This window comes from Doryrhamphus excisus, chromosome 10, assembly GCF_030265055.1.
Source record: "Doryrhamphus excisus isolate RoL2022-K1 chromosome 10, RoL_Dexc_1.0, whole genome shotgun sequence".
NCBI classification, from domain to species: domain Eukaryota; kingdom Metazoa; phylum Chordata; class Actinopteri; order Syngnathiformes; family Syngnathidae; genus Doryrhamphus; species Doryrhamphus excisus.
In genome coordinates, this window is record NC_080475.1 from 5,385,314 (window position 1) to 5,406,835 (window position 21,522).

General features: G+C 43.9%; 2 protein-coding genes across 2 annotated transcripts; one reads left to right on the forward strand and one right to left on the reverse strand.

Moving 5' to 3' along the window:
- Nucleotides 1-85: 85 nt before the first annotated feature.
- Nucleotides 86-2,783, reverse strand: si:ch1073-228j22.2 (SPRY domain-containing SOCS box protein 1). The gene is made up of 3 exons (XM_058084942.1): nucleotides 2,374-2,783; nucleotides 399-1,118; nucleotides 86-324 (listed from the first exon to the last, which is right to left on the reverse strand). The coding sequence occupies exons 2-3, from the start codon at nucleotides 1,102-1,104 to the stop codon at nucleotides 155-157; spliced, it is 876 nt and encodes a 291-aa protein (XP_057940925.1). The 5' UTR covers nucleotides 1,105-1,118; nucleotides 2,374-2,783; the 3' UTR covers nucleotides 86-154.
- A 499-nt stretch (nucleotides 2,784-3,282) lies between these two features.
- fam171a1 (family with sequence similarity 171 member A1) lies at nucleotides 3,283-21,305 on the forward strand. The gene is made up of 9 exons (XM_058085506.1): nucleotides 3,283-3,788; nucleotides 7,484-7,711; nucleotides 8,190-8,282; nucleotides 12,690-12,857; nucleotides 13,219-13,395; nucleotides 16,965-17,081; nucleotides 17,148-17,262; nucleotides 17,343-17,460; nucleotides 18,314-21,305. The coding sequence occupies exons 1-9, from the start codon at nucleotides 3,677-3,679 to the stop codon at nucleotides 19,799-19,801; spliced, it is 2,616 nt and encodes an 871-aa protein (XP_057941489.1). The 5' UTR covers nucleotides 3,283-3,676; the 3' UTR covers nucleotides 19,802-21,305.
- Nucleotides 21,306-21,522: the final 217 nt, after the last annotated feature.

A 21,522-nucleotide genomic window follows, 5' to 3' on the forward strand; every position in this document is an offset into this window, starting at 1 on the left:
TATGTTTAAATAATAATTGGGGCATACATGTACAGAAGGTACAAACATGATACAGTCCATGTGAGTCATTTATTTTGTACACAAAAATAATTTCACCATAGAAAACTGAAGCCCGCATACTTTGTTACATAAATATGATTTGTAATAAATACAATTATGTCCCCGTATGTTCATTTATTTTTCTAATGTAACCATTAGTGACCAGAAAAAGGTAGCGCCGGAGAGCGGGCGGAAGAGGCAGTTTATCTGTTTGATTGTGCCTCCGTGGGCCTAAATGGCGGCGAATGGAGAGCCCGCACAACGCCAGCAAGGCTGGAGGATCACCTGAGGAAAAAAAAAATTGTGTTATTTTAGTCGTCTTTGCTTTGTGGCTACGCATTTCTGTTCTCAGCACTCACGGGTGGCGCCGTTGAGATATCGAAGTCGTATACAGGCTCCTCCTCTCACGCTGCTCACCGCTGGGAACAGCTCCACGCCACGGGGCAGGTCTTCAAACGCAACACCAAGGAAGTAGCCGTCGACGACAAATCCTAGGGTCCCTGCGTCTGCATCCAAGACCATGAGGATGCGCTCAGGGATGGGAAGAGGCGTCTCTGCCAGCAGTGAACCTGGCTGCGTACACCTCCCCCTTTTTTCCGGGTAAGCTCCTCGATTTTGTCCATCATGCCAGATCTGATTGGTTTGGAGTTCCCACCCCCATGACTGAACGTCACCCCCGACCAGTACATTGTAACCTAATGCCTGCAGAGGGCAGCCCTGCCTGGAGATGCCCAAGACAGCGTGACTTCCTCTGTGGTTGGGCTTCCATACCACCTCCCACACGTGAAGCCCGCCCGTCACACCCTTTTCCGCCCTCACGCCGTCGCTGCTCCGCTCCACGGGGGAACGCCTGGCTTCCTCTTTGCTGGCAGAGAGACGGACGTGAGGCGAGCAGTGCACGGAGCTCCATCGTGAGTGGATGTCTCCCGGACCGACGGGAGAGGAGTTTAAAATGACCTCCAGGCGAGACGAGATGGGGACGGCCAGAGAGCGGAGAGCACACGAGGAGGAAGGAGGACCATCTGCTTTTCTGCCGTGCAGCCATGTTGACAAAGAGAGACCCATTTTGATGAATAACTCTGGAAAATATCACAGAAGAAGAAACCATTCATTAGCCTCTGATACACACTTGCCTGGAAAGGATGTTTATGTCGCCCCCTATGGGTTGTTTCAAGCTGCTGCATACAATCAGTTATTATTTGTTTGTTAATCCAATCAGACATTTTGGTTGATGTTTTTTTTTAAACAATCTTGCATAAATGTTGCACTTTAAAGGGGTGTACCAATTTTTTTTATACATATTTGTATATTAAAGATTGTAAAACCAGTCCAATGCATGGTAACCGAGTATCTGAACACAACATTATTAAATACTACAGATGACACAGCTAATTAGTGTAGTATCTAATAATAAATCACATGAATAAATTATGTGAAGAGCCAATCAAAAACAAGCTGCAGGCCCAAAATGTCTTTGGACCACCGATATACAGTAATCCTTTGTTTATCTAATTATTTATAATACTTTGTTTATCCCAGTTAATTGGTTCCAGACCCCCCTGTGATAAGTGAATTTCCAGAAAATAGGATTCCTTTTTAAAATATGGAATATTTCTGTAATTATGGCATAGAAAATCTGGTTAAGATCTTCTAAATTTTATTAGAGCCCTCCAGACATGAAATAACACCCCTATAGTCATCTATAAATTTCTATTTCCCAATATAATCAGAAAATAAACAATCTAAAACATAAATCTAACTTGTGTTTGTGTATGTTGTCCAGATTTACCTAGGACAAGAAGTAATTTCGGGGTTTTTTAACTCACTGTCGCAAAAGTAGCCTGTGTGTATTGTTATGATTATTACTGCGCCTGTGGTGAGATAATTTAAACCTGCAATAAAAGCCTGTTTTTCCGGCAATCATGTTCGGTGCTTGTCTCACAGAACAATTACTGACACCTAGTGACCAGTGTAGATTAGTACAAGCACAATTTGAATGAGTCTTGAATGCCTTGTACTTTAGTTCATTTAAAACAGCAAAAATACATAAAATCTGCTTAGAAGTGCATATTTTCTTAAACTAACCGTACGTATTCAACCACAAAACAGCATGATTTGTTCCATAAATGTTTGAAAAACTGATAAATTCGAACCCAAAGGATGACAGGCGCTTTACTCAAATGAAATAACAGCATATATTGTGTAGATAGTACACTGAATAAGAGAAATAACATGCTAATCTGACAAGAGAGTAGGATACTACTGCATTTTGTAGACGCATGGGGCAAATCAGTAGTACTTCCAAATCAGTAGTACTCGTATTTGCAGCCTTACTTGTTGTGGAGATGTCTTCCGTCCGCTGTTGTGTCTTCCCCCACTGCTAACCGCTGTCCCCTGGGCGTCCGGTCCATTTAAAACGCCTCTCTTATCGGATGTGTCGTGCGTATCCATGCTGCTCGGTCACGTTAACTGCTACAGGAGTACAATCTATGGTCTCGCAGTGACGTCACGACGTCTCCATGCAGCCCAAAGTTGCAAGGACGAGATGGCCCTGACACCAAAACACACGCGCACGCGCACACAGTGCACTGATACTGTAGCTGCTGCAAAGTGAAAAACATAAACATGGCGATCTTTTTTTTATCGCGTTCTGTAATGGACATAAAGAAAAATAGCAAAGCACAAGAAAAGGATCAAACTCGGGCTTTTAATTAGCAAAAAGAGAAAAACGCAATAGAATCCAAATCGACTCATTTTTCTCTTAAATGTCAAACTGCGCATGCGTATGTAATGGGTTGAAAAACCCTTCGCGTTGTCTGCCAGGCAGGAGTGATGGAAATTTCGTGTCTTTTGTAGAAAGGCTCGGCTCACTAAAAAAAGAGCCGACTCTTTCGAATATCAAGTGGCTCCTCAGATTTTTTTGTTGTCTTAATTAATCGGAATTAAGACTGTAATCGGATGGATACTGACCCACGTTGATGATATTGTTCAAATTGTATGTAGTTATATTGTTTATACAAACTCAGGGAATGAGTCCTTGGTTGTTGGTTGACGGCTTTTGGAGCAAAAAGGCACGATTTGCACGAGAGTCGATATTGGCTTTGTTTTTTTATTATTAATTTATTGGTATTATTAATAAATATGTTTGGTTTGCTTAAATTTGTTGTGTCTTACGCTGATTAAATACAAAAAATTAAAGGCAAAACACAGAATTATTGGTTGATCTTCTGAAGTAATATATACAAGCAATATAATACAGCATGTATCGCCCATCTCCAGAGGCGACTACAAAGCAGTACAACGTTTAACCGACAGGAGACGCCAGAGTTCCGTCAATGTCACCGACGCTTCGCCCTGGATGAAGCCGCCTGTTGGTGCTGTTTTCGGGCATGTGGCTTTGAGGCTTGCTCTCCTCTGACCCTGACTCGTCCATGGAAAAAAAAGGCAAAGAAAAGGGGGGCTGGGTGATGCGCCACGGAGGAAAAGACAAGGCTTTCATTTGAAAATGCTGATGTCGCTAAACATGGAGAGTCGCCGCCTTTACGGACTAAGTGTGGTCGCTTATTGACTTTGTGAAAGCAAAAGATTGCGCTGCTGTTTGGTGCCTTTTTTTGGACGTTGATACTCCCCATCTGCAATGATGCGGGCTGTGGAAGGGAGCAGGACCGCCGTGCTTCTAGTCGCGCTTATTGGACTTCTAGTTCCAGAAGGAGCCGGTAAAACACCGAGGGAACATACAGCCACGGAAGGTAACGACTCTTCGAACACCTTGGCCCGCTTCGACCCGTCTCACGAAAGGGGCTAGCTCGTACTTTAAGAAGCTAATGGTACCGCTAGCCTGCTGGGATGCTGATGTGACCTCAACTTAGCTAGCTTAACGTTAGCCCCGCTAGCGAAGAAACTTTTGTTTGTTCATGTCCAGCTTGCCGTTCATTATTTGACTCATCTCTTTTGAATTAAAGCGTTTAAAACAATACACTTATTGTCTTGTAAAGACAGTGACCGAGAACTCTATCGTATCGACTGTACTGTATTGTCTTCATCTGTATGAAGCCCATGATGGCGATGAGGCTATAGTCATATTTGCTATCAAATCATTACATTTGTCGAAAATGTGTGTCTTTAGAGATGCACAAAGCCGTCAAAAGAATAATGTTTTTCTCAACTACTACAATAGTTAATTAATTGTGCATTTCCCGGGAAAAAAAACAGCTAATTACACTGAATTATGAGGTTCTGCTGTGACCTGTGTACTTTTTAAATGACTTTATTCTGTCAGCCATCTTTGGAGCTAAGTCTATATAATTAACATATACTATATCATATCTATCTAATTGGACCACCACAACACACCCTTTACATTAGTGTCCCTCAGGATTCACTCTGTTTTCTGCAAAACCGCAAAAAAAGGTCTCACCATTGCCATTAATAGATTTCAGTCCTGTGCTAAACACAGTAAATCATGTATGTCAATGGAGACTCAAGACTGATTTAATTGAGGGGTTGATTATTAAAATCACCCGCAAGGTTTTATTCCTTCATTGTTGCTTCAATATGTAATTTATTGCCTGTAATTATGTTTACCATTGTTTCAGTTCATTCAGTTCACTTTTTTTTTTTTTAAAGAATCCAACCATGTTACAACCAAATGGTACAGATCAATATAGCGGTCCACACCAAGATTCCAAATTGGCAAATTGACTTTTAAAATTCCAGCATTGAGATGAGATTTTTGACAACACACCTCCAAGACACTTTTTTTGGGTGCGGGACCGGTCGGTATAAAATTATAAAGGACCTTTTGAAGCAAGAGGAAGACGGCTCTCTCATTCTAAAGCCTTAGTGAGGAGACCTGATGATGTAATCTCGCCACTCCATCCCCTGCTGAGTTAATGGGATCAGCCATCAATTCACATCCTTTCTTTTAATCCTGATGACGGAAAACAGCAGCAACCACTACCACTATTCCCTAATAATGATGGCCACAGATAAGACTTGTGAAAAGTATTTCTGGTATCCATCATGGAGGACAATTCACTCTTTTATGCCCTTTTATTCTCCACACGGAGTGAGTAGGGTGCCTTCTAGTTGGTCTTCAGGCTTCCTCTCTCGTCCATGTGGGAGTGCAGGGGAGACTCTGAGCTTGTTTAACAATGATGTCACCCCGCTGCTGATTTATTGGAAGAGCGCTGGGCGGGGCCTGTTGCATTTGTGAGTTCTTGCTTGTCAGTCCTGGCTCTCCCACGGGAGTTTTTTTTTTTTTTTTTTTTTTAAGTGACTGCAGCTGGTACCCCTAACAGCGGATCATTGGGAGGAGAACAGGAAGTGAGGTTGTGACACTCTGGATGAAGTTTTGCAGTTTTGCAGAGCTTCTTTGTGTTCTCCATGCTTCCACCCTCTGCTTTGCTGGTACAAATGCAATAAAGAGAAGAATCTTGTCAGAGGTCAGAACGTGGACACGGAACCCTGATCAGGTCCTACAGCCATCTTGTCATGTTTTTAGTTTGAGCGTGATCTCAAAAACTGTTTGGGTGCACCTCCATATTTGCATTATCTCTGCAAATACGTGATTTGGACCGGGGCTCTGCACTCTGGTTGAACTCCCACAAACATTGTAAGAGCGGTTACTAGTCGACCGTGAGATCTCGCAGTGGGGGAAGGGCACACGTCCCGGGTTTGTGTGCGTGCCGCTGAAGGTGAGCTCACAAAATTCAGTTGCATTTCAGTATGGGGGAGGTGGACATGTTTTAGGGCCAGGGAGTTGAAAAGCCTTTCTGCCTTAATTGAAAGGTCACCACGGGTCAGTCAGCCGCCAATGATCAAACATGGCTCCGTGGGGTTATGTCTCCTCAGAAAGCAGAGGTGCGCTTGTTTCTGTCTCCCCTTGAAGCAATTCATGCTCAATCTCCATTTCATTTAGATTGATGATGTGTTAGTATTTTGTAAATATTGGACCAAAGCTGGAGGAAAGGATGCTACATTTGTTTTTATCAGTGGAGGATAGGAATGAAATGATGGGATTTTTTATGTATTTTTTTTGTAAATTTTCCAACTGTTCCCGCAATATTTTGACTTTATTCTAGTAATAAACTTTTTCCGCAACCCAGTTTTCCAACTTTTAGTTTTTGTTTCTCAAAATAATTTCAGTGATACGATTGCTGCCTTTTGTTCTCGCCATGTTTTCACACTTCTCTGTGAAGTAAAAGCATACATACAATATATTTTCATTCAATTCACGGTTCATTTATGAGTATAATTTCAAAATTCAACATGAAAAGTTTAACCATCTTCATTTAGATCAGCGTGATATTGTACAATTTCATGGAAAACCCAATCCTGTATAATGTTGGGATTTAAGCTTTATGGGTTAGTCACTGAGAAAAGGATTTGAAAAAATGTTGTGTAAACAAAAAAAATTAAATTTAAATAATAATAATAATAATTAAGCGATAAAAAAAAATAATCAGTGTGCGAGAGATTGCACCATCAAACTGTAAATTACCCGGAAAAAAGTAATTGGTAAGCAGTAAAACAGCCCAGGCCGTCACACTACCACCACCATATTGTACTGTTGGTATGATGTTCCTTTTCTCAAATGCGAGGTTACTTTTACGCCACATGTAATGGGACACACACCTTCGAAAAAGTATTCCGAGTATTTTCCCCAAAGGTCTTATCCCAGTACCCCATTTTTGGGTAGTTATTTTTTTTATTTTACAAATATTTCAACGTTATGCTTCTGAATTTGGATATTTTTTTTGCATCATTTTTCACACTTAAAGTGCTAATGTCACCAAATATTCAGAAGCGGGGGTGGAGGGTGCTGGAGTCTATCCCAGCTGTCTTCATGCAAGAGGCGGGGTACACCCTGGACTGGTGGCCAGCCAATCACAGGGCACATATAGTCAAACAACCATTCACACTCACATTCATACCTATGGACAATTTGGAGTCGCTAATTAACCTAGCATGTTTTTGGAATGTGGGAGGAAACCGGAGTACCCGGAGAAAACCCACGCATGCACGGGGAGAACATGCAAACTCCACACAGAGATGGCCGAGGGTGGAATTGAGCTTGTTTTTTCTAGCTGTGAGGCCGCAGTTTGCTGTTAAATTTTGCTGTTTTTTAGTATGTGAAATGTGAAAGCATGTAATACGACTACTTAGATAATTTATTTGTAAGCCGTGCTTGATGAAGGGAAATGGTCCATTGTTTTAGAGGGGAAGTTCCATTGGTTGGAATACAGGAAGTTGTCAAGCCGTCCGGCCCATTGGTGAGTTATGGAATGCTTTTTTGCTGCAGATGGGAGGCAAAGGGCAGCGCAACGATCCAAAACCTGACTTATGAGATGACTTTCATTCTAACATCATGTAATAAGTGTAGAGACTTGATCCTCTTGGAAGCATTTAGGTGATCTCTCTCTCTCTCTTTCATCTTTTACAGAAGTGACTCTGAAGGTCCACCTGAGCGATGCCAGCACTCGCCAGCCTATGGTGGGAGCATCCATACAGCTCTTTGCAAACCACACTTTGGTAACCACGGAAACCTCACTGGCCGACGGCAACGCCTACCTACGCTTCCCATACCGCCTGGGGACCCTGTTGGTCGTTACTGCAACCAAACGCGGTTACGTGCCAAACTCCGTGCCCTGGAGACCCTCCCGACTACCTGGTAGGTAGAACACTGGATGAGTGCGCTTCCTCATGCTCTGCTAGATGAATGCATGCCGGGCGTCTGAGCTAACGAGTGGCTTGCTCCATTACTAATTTATTACAGTTGATGCCAGAAAGCCAGCAAGGGGGCCGGCCTACAACGTGTGCGAGTTATGGAGCTTTGTGGCAGCAGGATTGTGGTGGGGGGGGGGGCTATTATAATAAGCCGATGGAACGACAGCCAATTGGATTATCACGCTTACCAGTTCTGAACAATGGAGGAGTGAAAGGAAGGAAGCGAGAGTAAAGAAAGACGTGCAGTCTGCCGGGTCGGAGGGGGTAATCCCGCGCTGCTGCCGGGAAAAACGGGCTTTATTAAAAATGTATAGAGATGGTTTAATGACTTGTTATGTCTGGCAGTGATCAGCTCGTCTCCGTCTGCCATTTTTTAAATTTGTACAGTTAATGCATCGTCTGCACTTGTGTTTGTTTTCCAGTCTTTTCCTCTATCAGCCTGAGTCTTCTACCCGAGAGAGCCGCCACTCTGACGGTGTACGAAGATGCTGTGGAGATTGTTTCCGATTTCCAAGGTAAAAGCGGGGCGTATTTTCCACACGTTTAAATAAAAAAAAAAAAAAATACAGTTATAAGCGTTATTTACACGCTAATCTTGCAAAATATAAAAATAACTCGGTGAAGATGGGAACTGTGGTTTAGCAAAGCGGAATCAAACCATTGCTGCCACTAACTCCTGTGGTGTATTCGGTAGAACGCATTTGAAGAGGACCTATCATGTTCAGTTTCGGCCCTGGACTCCTACAGAGCAGCTACACATAATAACCCGCGCAGAAAGCAGTCTAGATCTTCCAGCGTCTGCACCCACCCCAGCTGTATTTCCTGTTTAAATATATTCTACCCATAGAAAGCATTCTAGATCTTCCAGTGTCTGCACCTACCCCAGCTGTATTTCCTGTTTAAATATATTCTACCCATAGAAAGCATTCTAGATCTTCCAGTGTCTGCACCCACCCCAGCTGTATTTCCTGTTTAAATATATTCTACCCATAGAAAGCATTCTAGATCTTCCAGTGTCTGCACCTACCCCGGCTGTATTTCCTGTTTAAATATATTCTACCCATAGAAAGCATTCTAGATCTTCCAGTGTCTGCACCCACCCCAGCTGTATTTCCTGTTTAAATATATTCTACCCATAGAAAGCATTCTAGATCTTCCAGTGTCTGCACCTACCCCAGCTGTATTTCCTGTTTAAATATATTCTACCCGTATAAAGCATTCTAGATCTTCCAGTGTCTGCACTTACCCCGGCTGTATTTCCTGTTTAAATATATTCTACCCGTAGAAAGCATTCTAGATCTTCCAGTGTCTGCACCTACCCCGGCTGTATTTCCTGTTTAAATATATTCTACCCGTAGAAAGCATTCTAGATCTTCCAGTGTCTGCACCTACCCCAGCTGTATTTCCTGTTTAAATATATTCTACCCGTGGCCTGCCAAGAGACAGTCAAGGCATGTAAATATCCCCACGGTCCACACTTTGGGCGCTTTCTCCCCTTGACTAAATTTCTGGCTAAAACAAACAAACAAAAAAATAGTGGTACACTATATTATTATTGACCCATTAATACAACTATCTATGTTTCTATTTTTATCACAATTATTTGTAATTATTTTCTATTCCTGTAGCTGTTGAAATATGTTCAGGGTTTTTGTTTTGTGTGGTGTGTCGTTTTCATGCACCAAAATACACCTCTTTATTTGTGGGGTTGTTAAAAATGCACAATCTTGGAATAAATAAATAAATCATAGTTACAAAAAAAAAAAACTGCAACAGGAATGGAAGCCACTTACCTTTTAAAGCTACGGAAAAGGTCCTTTCTTTTTTTCACGATTTACGGACATCTCAGATGTTCTTTTTTTAGCCCCCTTTCTGCAACTAACAAAATGCATCGATTTACATTTTGCACAAATGGAGGAAAACTATGGTTCGAAAATGTATAATCCACGCCAAGTGTCACAAGTTAATGTTCAGGAAACTCCTATTTTTGGTGTCAGCCAATCCGAGGGTAGCCAGCTTATACCACTGTATTTGATTGAATGAAATATGTAGGGTCCCATGATTGGGTAATTGGGTAATTGGCTCTACACTGTCCATAAGCGTGAGTGCCAATGATTGTTTGTCTATATTTGCCCCAGCCTCTCTTACGTTAACACCGTAGCACATCTCGTACAGCCACATTGGCACGCGCCGCTAAACTACACAAGCTAACTCGGCTAGCTTACACTGTCTGTTTGAATTTTCAACGTTTTTTTTCGCCTGAATTAGCTGATGTTTTAGTTTGGACATGACGCTACGAATTCATTTACACGGTCAATTTCCGAGAAGTTCCGCATTTCACAGTAGATTTTAATTTTTATGGGCCGTTCACAGAAGTCATAGGGCTCTAAATATGTAATACGTCATTCAATAAACAAAATTGGGATTTTTGTCAAGACGGGTCCCATGCATGAATACAAATGATGCCCTCTTTCTTTAATAATATGTGCGTGATTCCATTAGGAAGGGCTTTCCCAATGAAATGAGTCTTTGGTAGTTTTTTGTGAGTGACAAGGGAGTTATTTCCACTGTGAGGCTCAGAGACGCGCATCAGATATACAGACGCCATTCATATGTAAACCGGCGAGGAGACACTGGCCGCAGGCTGCTTTACGTCCTGTCTGACACACTTCCACATCGTTTGTGTGGACGATGCCAGCCCTGGGGAGAGATAAACCTTGGCGTGTGGCACGGGCGGGGTAAAAGGAATGAATGGAGGTGAGGGGGGGACGACGACAACGACGATGCAATCTGTGCTGGAAAGTGAGGATATGAGTGGAGCGTTTTTAGAAGGGTTTGGGGGTGGGGAGTGGGGGGTAAAAGTGTCCAACAGAAGGAGGAACACGGGGTGAGAGAAACGTGAAGGGGGGGGGGGGTGAGTAGAAGCACAAAGAGTTAAGGAAGGGGACGCACAATGAAGAGAAACGGCGTCGTTTCCTTTCAAGCAAACACGACCGCAGACTACAACCTCCTCTCTTGACGAAGGCTTTCACCTGGATACTACACGCAGTACTACAACCTCCTCTCTTGACGAAGGCTTTCACCTGGATACTACACGCAGTACTTCACCATACCTCTAAAAACACTTAAACACAGATGGGTGTTGTCCTCACCACTCAGGAATGTGCATTGAGACCATGATGATATCACTTACCCAAGCCAGCAGTGTACTATTCTCCTATTTATGGAACCTCATCGATAGTCGCTAAATGGATACATGCCACAGATAGCAGCGGGATTTAGAACGGCTTAATGCTAATTTGGAAAAGCACTCATTCATGTTGCCTCAAACTCACATTTTCCCTGTTGGAAATATGGATAATCTGGATAATCGACAATATCCATCCAATACTGATACTTTGTGCAAATTCACCTCATAATAAAGAATCCAAGAGATTGGAGTCATCCATCAATTTTCTATGCCGCTTATCCTCACTGGGGTCGCTGGTTATGCTGGAGCCTATCCCAGCTGTCTTCGGGCAAGAGGGGTGGGGTACACTCTGGACTGGTCACCAGCCAATCACAGGGCACATATAGACAAACAACCATTCACACTCACATTCATACCTATGGACAATTTGGAGTCGCTAATTAACCTAGCATGTTTTTGGAATGTGGGAGGAAACCGGAGTACCCGGAGAAAACCCACGCATGCACGGGGAGAACATGCAAACTCCACACAGAGATGGCCGAGGGTGGGATTGAACCCTTGTCTCCTGTGAGGTCTGCGCGCTAACCACTAGACCGCCGTGCAGCCGTGCAAATATATTTATTCATTCATTCATTTTCTACCGCTTATCCTCACGAGGGTCCCAGAGGTGCTGGAGCCTATCCCAGCTGACTTTGGGCGAAAGGGGCGGGGTACACCCTGGACTGGTGGCCAGCCAATCACAGGGCACATATAGACAGACAACCATTCACACTCACATTCATACCTATGGACAATTTGGAGTCACTAATTAACCTAGCATGTTTTTGGAATGGGGGAGGAAACCGAAGTACCAGGAGAAAACCCACGCAGAGACGCCCACAGAGGGGATTCGAACCCAGGTCTTCTGTGTCGCCTACATGCTAACCACCCGTCCACCGTGCTTACATTGGAGTCATTTATTTACTCATTTTAAACACTGAATCATATTAGCATGATTTACAATATAGCCATGCTAATTATAAAACAGAAAAAACGGAGGAAATAATCATATCAAATATGTGAAGATGGCGTTTGAAGGAATAAATCAAGTAGAATAACCATTAAAATACATTTTTAAGAACCGCTATAAGAATGGCTTTATTAAATTACCGTATTTTCTGCACTAGAAGGCCATTAATTTTCTTTAAAAACCGACAACGTGGAACAAGAATATTTGTTAGCACACCATTCCCCGCTGACGCAGGGGTGTAATAAACCAATCAGAGAACAGTATGTAATGCGTACTGTGTGTATGCTAGCAGCAGTAAACCAGTCAGAGAATAGTACGCAATACATACAGTACATACGCTGGCAGCAATAAACCAATCAGAGAACAGTACGTAATATATACCGTACGTACGCTTAACGTCCGCAACAACAACAGTGCATTTTATTTTTTTCCCGCCGTTCTTCCATCCCTTTTCCCATCACAAAATGGCATCCAAAAATAATATAATACACATAATGTACAAATTCATGTTTAGCATCGTTAGCCACTGCAAGAAAGATTAGCGTATATACGTATGAAAGCTTGGACGACATGGTCAAGCTATTTTTGATAACAAGTCGGCTAATCCAAGGCTTGTCCACTGAACGCATCAAAATATTGTTGTGGAAATGTTGTTTCCAATCCCAGGAAGAGCATAACCATCTGACATTTTGGTACATCTCTGCCCCCCCCCCCCCCTGCAAGGTTTTAGGCACCAGCCCAGTGTTCATTTCCAGCGCAGAGCCTTGAGTCTTCCTTCCAACACGTCCTACTCCAACCTGACCGCTCTGCTCAGCGTGGCCGACTCGCCCTCGCTCATCCAGCTCATCCAGCACTTTCCCTACCTGCTGGTCCCTGGCGGCAATGGCACAGGTAGTTTTTGGAAGACGGCGTGTTGGGGGGTGGCGGGGGTGGGGTGTAACGGAGGATAGGGTGTTGCAGACGCTACCCTGAGCAGGCCTCTCTCTCTCTCTGCAGGACCCTCTGAAACACAATAACCCCTGTGTGCATGCTCTGGTTATGCCTGCATGCATCCCCATCACTCCCTAAGAGTGTGTATGTGTGGCCTTCGGCTGGAATACCCCCCCCCCCCCCACACACACACACACACAGGCATACTTGAGCTTTGTGACACTACCAACCATTTTTTTTTTTACTTTCCGCCTCCTTTCCTGCCCTTCCCTTGTTTTCTTTCCTGTCTGTCTAAACCCTGCTGACATATCTCCTCTCGCAGGGTCTGAGAAGCCGTCGGCGTTGACTCCAGTGGCCGCCGTCTCCGTCCACCTATTGGCCAGCGACGGAGCGGAGCTGCAGGTGAATGAACCAATCACCGTGTCCATCCCACTGCCTGCGGACAGCGGCCTGAAGGAAAATGATCACGTCCCCGCGTGGAGATTTGACCCGCGGTTGGGTACGTATTGACACAACCCCCCCCCCCCCCCCCCCCCCCCCACGAAAACCTTTCTTCTGTTCCAAGCATGAGGGTGGATGCCTCGTATAGATTTTTTTTAATATATATATCCTGATGCACAAACATGGCGTGGTGCGGTGATGAATGACCCGATTTACAAGGTCATTAAGAACTGGAAAAGGCAACTTTGACATCTGATGCCATCCCAATATACTCATGCTCAGAGCCCCTGGGGGGGAGGGGGGGGGGGTCACGTTTGCATGGTGTTGAGGAATTGCAATGATTTGCTTTAAGATGCATTGCCTTTTAAGCGCCTCAGAGGCCATGACTTTAGATTATCGCTACATCACTGTTGCGTCACTTCCACCCATCATGTCACCTCTGGCCCTTTAGCAGTAAAAACCATAAAGCCGCAAAGATAGTTTCAAATTAGTTATATTAATATATTGATGAATATTTACCAGAGAATCATGCCCTAAAAGTCAAGTTTTGTGTTATATATTTCTTAGCTACCTTTTCAGTGTTAAGTTGATGTGTGATGAGTTTAACGTTTTTTTCTAAAATGACACCGTGAGTCGGACTGCAATGTTGAGTAACGACCTCCTGCGATTTCCAGTGAGTTTTTTTTTTTTCATCACACCCGTGATCTAAATTTAGTGGGTGTGGCTTATACACCGGAAACTACGGTAATCTGTTCCAGTGAATTATTGTCATAATTATTATTATGTGCTTTCCTTTGTCCATTTGGGTTTATATGGTTACCGCCACACTTTGTCATCCATTATCATATCTGACTAAACAATGCTGGCCCACACCATGATTTCAACAGTCCCGCAGACGCCCGGCCAGAAAGCCGGTGACGCCATCATCTGCTGAGTCAGACATGTCTGCACTGTAAAACCGATTCACATCGAGCATTATTGCATTGTACGTCATTTAGCCCGTTTGATTTGTTTGTCGTCGTGCCGTCCTTTCAGCACCCAGCCCTCTCTGAAATGAGAAGGAACACATGCACGCTCTGTAGCCTACACGCATACCTTGCGGCGCTGACTATTTCCATAACAGAAGCCGTCCCAAGACCCCTCTGCGGGCTACATCCCCGGTTGCCTAGCAACCCAACCCAAATAAATAACAAAACAAGAGTCACCCGACACCTGATTGGGTTTCACCGAGCAACTATTTGCGTGTTTGTGGTAGCAATGCACGGGTTGAAACCAGGACAGAGAAAAGAGCTTTTGGACCGTTTGGAGGAGTACATCAGGATGATAAACCGCAGTTCCCCCCCCCCGCCGAGACACTCGTGCGATTGCTGGAGAACCTGTTTGTCTTGTGCAACAGTCAAGGCTATTAATAGATAGAGTGAAGCAAGCGTGAAAAGTGGCAACATTTTTGATCTTAAATAAGCGAGACAGGCAGGAAAGCCTCCTGACAGACGCACAGAACCAGGGTGAATCTGGTCACATGGTTTAGTGATGTGTGTGTGTGTGTGTGTGTGTGTGTGTGTTGTCAGATGTGCTGAGTCACACAGGCTCCCTTTTCTCGCTGGCTATTATCTCCACTTCCATTTGTCCCTCCCGCTTCCTCTCATGGTAGCGCCAGGTTGTGTATATTTGTTTCCTCCCTCTTTTTTTTAAGATGCTTGATGTTGCTAACGTGCCCGTAAACACAGAACCAGGGTCACAACCCCCCCCCCCCCATGTTGTCCCTGACCTCCACAGGATGCGTCGCATGCGAATGCTTCCTCCCCGCAGCAGCGACCAGTCAATCCGTGTGTTGTTTGGTTTGGTCGTGGCGCTGCCAGGTTGGCGGCTCATTGTTCCCTGTTTCAGCCGGTTCATCCTGTCTGTCAAGTGGAAGGAAAATAGAGGGGAATTCACTTAGGATGTTTTCCTTTTTAGATTTCATTGACGTTTTATGTTTTTATGGTCTGATGAGCAGACTGCACCCGGGGGTGTTCAATGTGCGGCACAGGAGCCGTCCGCAGACCATGGCTGCTTTTTCATTGGCCCGCAGAACATTCAGAAAAATACAATTTAACAGTAATGTTACAAGAATAAAGTATAGGGGAAAATTTATGTCATTTTATTATAAATTTTAAAAAGCATAATGAGAAACAAAGTTGTGATTGTGGAGAAAAAGTTATAATTTATAGTTATTATTTTACAGACAATAAAATATATTATGAGAAAACCAGCAAAAATATTACGAAAAGAGTATCAAGTCTTCTTTTTATTTATTTATTTTTTTTTACTGTTTTTAGAAATTGCAAAATTGGTAATTTTTATCTTATTTGTTGTTTCTAATTTATTGCTATAAGGGAAAAAGTAATGTCATTTTATACTAAAATTTAAAAAGCATAATTAGAAACAAAGTTGTGATTGTGGGGAAAGAGTTATAACATTACAAGAATAAAGTCAAAAATATTACGGACAATAAAATATATTATGAGAAAACCAGCAAAAATATTACGAAAAGAATATCAAGTCTTTTTTTTTTTAATTTTTATTTTTATTATCCTTTATTCGTCCCTCAGTGGGGAAATTTGTATTTGTTTTTGTATTTGTATTTGTTTTTAGAAATTGCAAAATTGGTCATTTTTATCTTATTTGTTGTTTCTAATTTATTGCTTTAAACATTTTTGACTTATTTTTTATGACTTTATGTGCTGCTGAGCTCTTGGCCAGGTCGCCTTTGTAAATGAGATCCTGTTCCTAATGGGACTTAAATGAAGGTTTAACACAAATACACAGATTATTTAAAAAGAATATTAAAAAAAGCAAAGTTCATTCTAATAATAGACTTTTTCACCCATTTGTTAAAATATATACAGTATAATTTCTTTGCATAACTACATGTGTTGCTTTACAAATACCAAAGTTGCATCCTTTCATCATGCGAGGGCAACTTTGACTGACAAAACTTGCTTACTTGTGACTCTCATTAGCGATAATGATGGCGTATACTGCTGAATACGACAACACACGTCCACATAAACTGACTCATTTTCCATAGAAACGACTCCTTTGGGTGTCGACCGTGTGTGTTTTTTTTTTTTTTTGAAGTATTCTGGATATATTTATAGTTGATTGGTTGATCTAGGTGAGTATTTTGCAAAGTGTGAGGCTCAGCAGGGGACAATATAACAGAGCGTATTTTGTGGTGTTATCTGCATACCCCACACTTTCATTTCCCCTCTCATTGTAGGAACCAAAAAGCAATTAATTTTGCCTTTGCATCGCACTTGGAAAACACTAGCTCGGAATTATGCTGGAAGTCATCAAAAAATTGGATAATGCAACATTTTGTAAACATTCCATCGAATAAAATCATTAACACTGCTTTACTTTTGAACCCAGTCAACTAATAAAAACTCTAAATGTGGCCAAGCTTATGATGAATAATTTACAAGGGGATCAGGAGCAAAGATCAAGTGACTCCTTATGACTTTTAGTCATACTCCGCCATCTTGTGGACGAGTCAAGTACTGCAGCATTTTCAACCAAAAAACGCTCTTTAAACAGTATTTTATGGTCTGATAGTACAGTGAAATACATGTATTTTTTGGATAGGTGGCTGGATAAAGAGCAGTTTGGGTCACTTGCGAAAAGTAGACGACCAACTCATCCTGACCTACATTGCTCCCCAGCTGGGATACTGGGTGGCCGCCATGTACCCACCCCACTCAGGTGAGAATCACCATTTCAAGCCGGTTTTTCACTTTTATTCACGCGTTCCTCTCGGCGTTCCGGCAGGTCCTCTGGTTGACAAAGACATCAGCATGTACCACACCATGTTTCTACTGGCCATCCTTGGAGGCATGGCCCTCATCCTGCTGTGCCTGCTCTGCGTCCTTCTGTACCACTGCAGGTGTGTGATGGCGTTATACGAGATGGCGTTCGCACAGGACGATTTGGAATGGCCTCACGCCGTGTTTCCTCTTTCTGCAGGCGTCGTTGTTTGAAGCCCAGGGGCTCTCACCGCAAGCTCATGCTGGCGTCTGGTCTGGACAGCAGCAAGAGGGACCAAGCCACCTCCATGTCTCACCTCAACCTCATCAACAACGAGGTAAATAATGACTTATGATGATTATGATACTTAAAACGTGACTGGCCACCATTATGACTATTCATCGAGATCAGGGGTCTCAAGCTCAATTTACCTGGGGGCCACTGGAGCTAGGGTCTGGGCAAGGCTGGGTCGCATCAGGTTTCCCCCCCCCCAAAAAAACGTATTTATTAAAAACAGAAAAATATACAAAATTTTCAGTGTTTTGGCTCCGATTTTTTACAACATTCCACTGTTCTCAAATATCTTAATTTTTATTTTTCCGCGCAAAATAAGATGAAAAATTAATAAACAAATCAAGAATAAAGAAAATCAATCAATCAGTAATAAATATAATAATAATAATAATAATAATAGTTGGTGGGTAGACAAAATATTTTATTGAACAAAGCATTATTAGAGCCCTGTAGACATGACAAAACACGAGTCACATTAATACTTTTTTTATTTACAACATATTGCGCAACTGCGGGGTCTTGAGACACATGCTAACTCGCAAAAGTAGAGAGCTAGCAACCTAAACGGTAGCCTTCAACTTATTTCCTTTAAACTTAAATAGCCAAAAACTTACCACTTCCACACGGATGGGGAGGATAACTATTAAGAGTTATTTAACCTTTAACATGAACATTAATCAAACGTAATATTTTTTTCTGGGTACATGATACCATACAGCATCCATATTAAACTTTCATATCAAGGCGGGGGTCTCAAACTAGTGTCCTGCGGACCACATTTGGCCCGCGGGCCGCGTGTTTGAGACCACTGATCTAGATTGTATGCCCACATTCAGTTCAACTTCCATTTTGTGCTTCAATGCATCTTTGGAATGCGTCACCCTATTTTTTTTCAGGTGCATCTGGAGCTGGTTTCCACGGGAACGGAGCCTGACATGACCACGCCGATGCTGAAGCCTTCCTCCTTGGAGCGTGGAGACAATCGCCACCCGCATAGCCTGATCCAGCACAGCAAACACAGCCGCTCGTCCCTGGGCAACAGCCACCAAGGCTCCTCTCTGGGCAACCTGACGCCCCGCAGCCGGGACTACAGGCAGTCTGTGGAGACGGTCCAGCTGAAGTCCGCCCTCTCCTGCGCCACGGACCGAGGCTACCGTCAGTCGTACGCCTCCGTCTGCTCGTCCAGTAACAACATACCCGATGGACTGTCGGCCGCAAACCACGGCTTGCTGTCCGAACATCAACTGAGCGGCGTCGTCTCGCCTTCCTCGCCCCCTCACTCCCCCAGCAGAGGCGAAGGAGGTGAGTGCCGAGCTCCCGACTACCTTCTGTCCCGGTCTGTGGACCACCTAGAGCGCCCCCCCTCGCTCTCCAGACCGGGACAGCTGCTCTGCTGCGCCTCGGTGGACCTGCTGAGCAGCAGCGAAACCTACCCGAGGGTGCGCCCCACCCTGGTCATCCCCGCTCATTACATGCGCTTGCCCGGGGAGCACCCCCTGTCGGGTCAGGCCCTCCTGCTGCAAACGGACCAGCAGAGCGACCTGGAAACCATCCAGGCCGAGCTTAACGCCTCGCAGCCAGCGCAGCCTCAGAGACAAACCCCGAAAGACTGCATCCCAGGTCCTTCCGAGCGGGGCGGCGGGGAGAAGCTGGTGGAAGCGCTGTCCATCCCGGCGGCGCTCGGCGAAACGGCTCTGGTGGAAATAAACAGCGAGGACACTCTCTTGGCTGAAAAGACTTTAATGGCGCTCCGAGGCGGGAAGCCTCTGCCTCACCCGCGGGCCTGGTTCGTCTCCTTAGACGGCCGCTCCAACGCTCACATACGCCACTCCTACATCGACCTTCAGCGGGCGGGTTGCCACGGTAACGCGGCAGGCGGCGGCGGCGGTCAGCAGGGGAGCGGACGGAGACACGGCAGCAGCAACGACGCCAGTCTGGACTCCGGCGTGGACCTGAATGAGCCACGAGCGGGTCGCCGGGGCAGAGACGTGGAACCAGAGGAGCGAGGAGACGAAAGGGAGGGGTCAAAGGGCACCGTGCCAACGACGGCTTTCACGCAGCTCGTGTACGTGGATGATGTGGAGGCGGCGGGCAGCAAGGAGACCCTCAAGTACGACTCCCGGGACAGCAAATTGGGGTCGGTGCAGTCCGTCACGGGAGACGCAGACGCCGCACAAATACACAAGGAATCTCCTTCGCCATCCTCATCATCACACGCGTCTTCTCCTCGTCCTCTGTCCCCTCATCATGACGTCGCTCTCGGGAACACGCTGCTGTCCGCCTCCCCGGAAGACGACGCTGCAACCGAGGACGGGGAAGAGGAGAAGAAGAGCCCCTGGCAGAGGCGAGAGGAGCGACCCCTGCTGGCCTTCAACCTGAAATGAATCCTCCTGGATTTCACCATTGGTTCTTCCTACAAAAGCACTGACTTCAGCACTGGGTCCCCCAAACAAAGGGACCACCAAGGGATCTTTTACAAACTTTTGGGTCCATTTTTTTTATGAAACGACCACTAACATGTTTCCTGGAGGACTTTTTTTTTTTATATATATACTGTATATGCAAAACAACAATATGCCTTTTTAGGAGCTGTCGTCCATGCAAAAGATGGCCGATTGTCACAAAGGATGGACTACAGAAATCCTTTTCCTTAAGCCATATTGGCCTCCATGACTTTAACCTCCATTTTTGCCTCACAGGTAGCGTCGTCTTCTGATTCCAAGCCCACTCCCACGCAACAAGTCGCCTTTAGCACACGTACGTGATGTCCTTTGGGAGGCTTTCTTATGTGGCTTGGACTCGCAGGTGACATTCCAAAATGTAATCCCAGCAAATACATTATGTGTACAGTTATGTTTTTTTTCCATATACGTATATATGTTCCTAGTATCATTTTGTTTTCATTAAAAAAAAAAATATCTGGGTGTCATTGATGGAGCCTGAGAGAGTTAGAGAATCAATGGAGCCTGTCCGGTCTGAGGGATGTTTTTTTTTACATGAAGAAAATGACAAAAACCACTACGTGTGCACGGCAAGGATGGAATACCACTATTAGTGAAGTCCCAAGTAACGATACTGTCGAGTAAATACTATGAAGGGTTTTTTTTGTTGTTTGTTTGTTTGTTTGTTGAAGGAGTTGAATCACTGATGGTTTGTTTGCTGTAAAGGCTATGCATCACTTTTTTATACACCCGCTTGAGATGCCTTTTTGTGTCATTTTTACTGATTTTAATTGCCAACGTGAAGTATTTTAACCCGATGAGTCTCTAAATATATGTCTAAATATATGTTAAGGGCTTTTCTTCATCACTTGCCTTTTTTATGTACTTTTACTTTATTACCTGAAACCAAACTGTTTTGCTTGCAGTATTTTCCCCCTCCTCCCCAAGTGCCTTTTTCTTAAGATACAGATTTTCCAGATATGATCACCGTTTATTTATTTCTCACCCTATTTTGCCTTCATCTTTTCTGCTCTACCTCCGTACCTTTTCCCGCCAGTGACTGAAGGTATGCAGAAAAATGCAGTTACACTCCTCCATAATGCACACTCCTATTCAGGTGGTTTGCACTGCAGCAGGGAAATTGATCAATCAAATCCAGCGTTGCTTTTTAATTTTTTTTTTACGTTTTTCTGAGTCATGATGCATGTTTTTTTTTTTTTTTTAATGGCATACTATGCTCATGTGAGAGAGTCGGACAATAATCAGTACCACTCTGATTCATATAGTCATAGCAATCACATTAAACCTTTTTATTATCATTCCTTTCCTCCTTTTTGAGTCAAAATAATGCAAGTCCGCATTCTGCCTCGGCACTTCTCTCTAGCCTGATCTCGAGTGTGTAAATTGGTCGTTTGCATTCTATATTTCATTTCATTATTCTGAATAAAGAGCCAAACGAAAACAATGTGTGCATTTTTTTTTTGTAACCGGCCTGTTTAAACTGTCCTGCTGAGATGAAAATGCTTCCTATACCCCTGCACTAACACACACACACATTAAACGGAATTGAATGCATATTTAGGTTCTGTGGGCCAGCTTAGTTTGTGAGAATAGCATCCATAAATTGTACAGTTTATATGATCTGGAGCCTCTTAATTACCCAT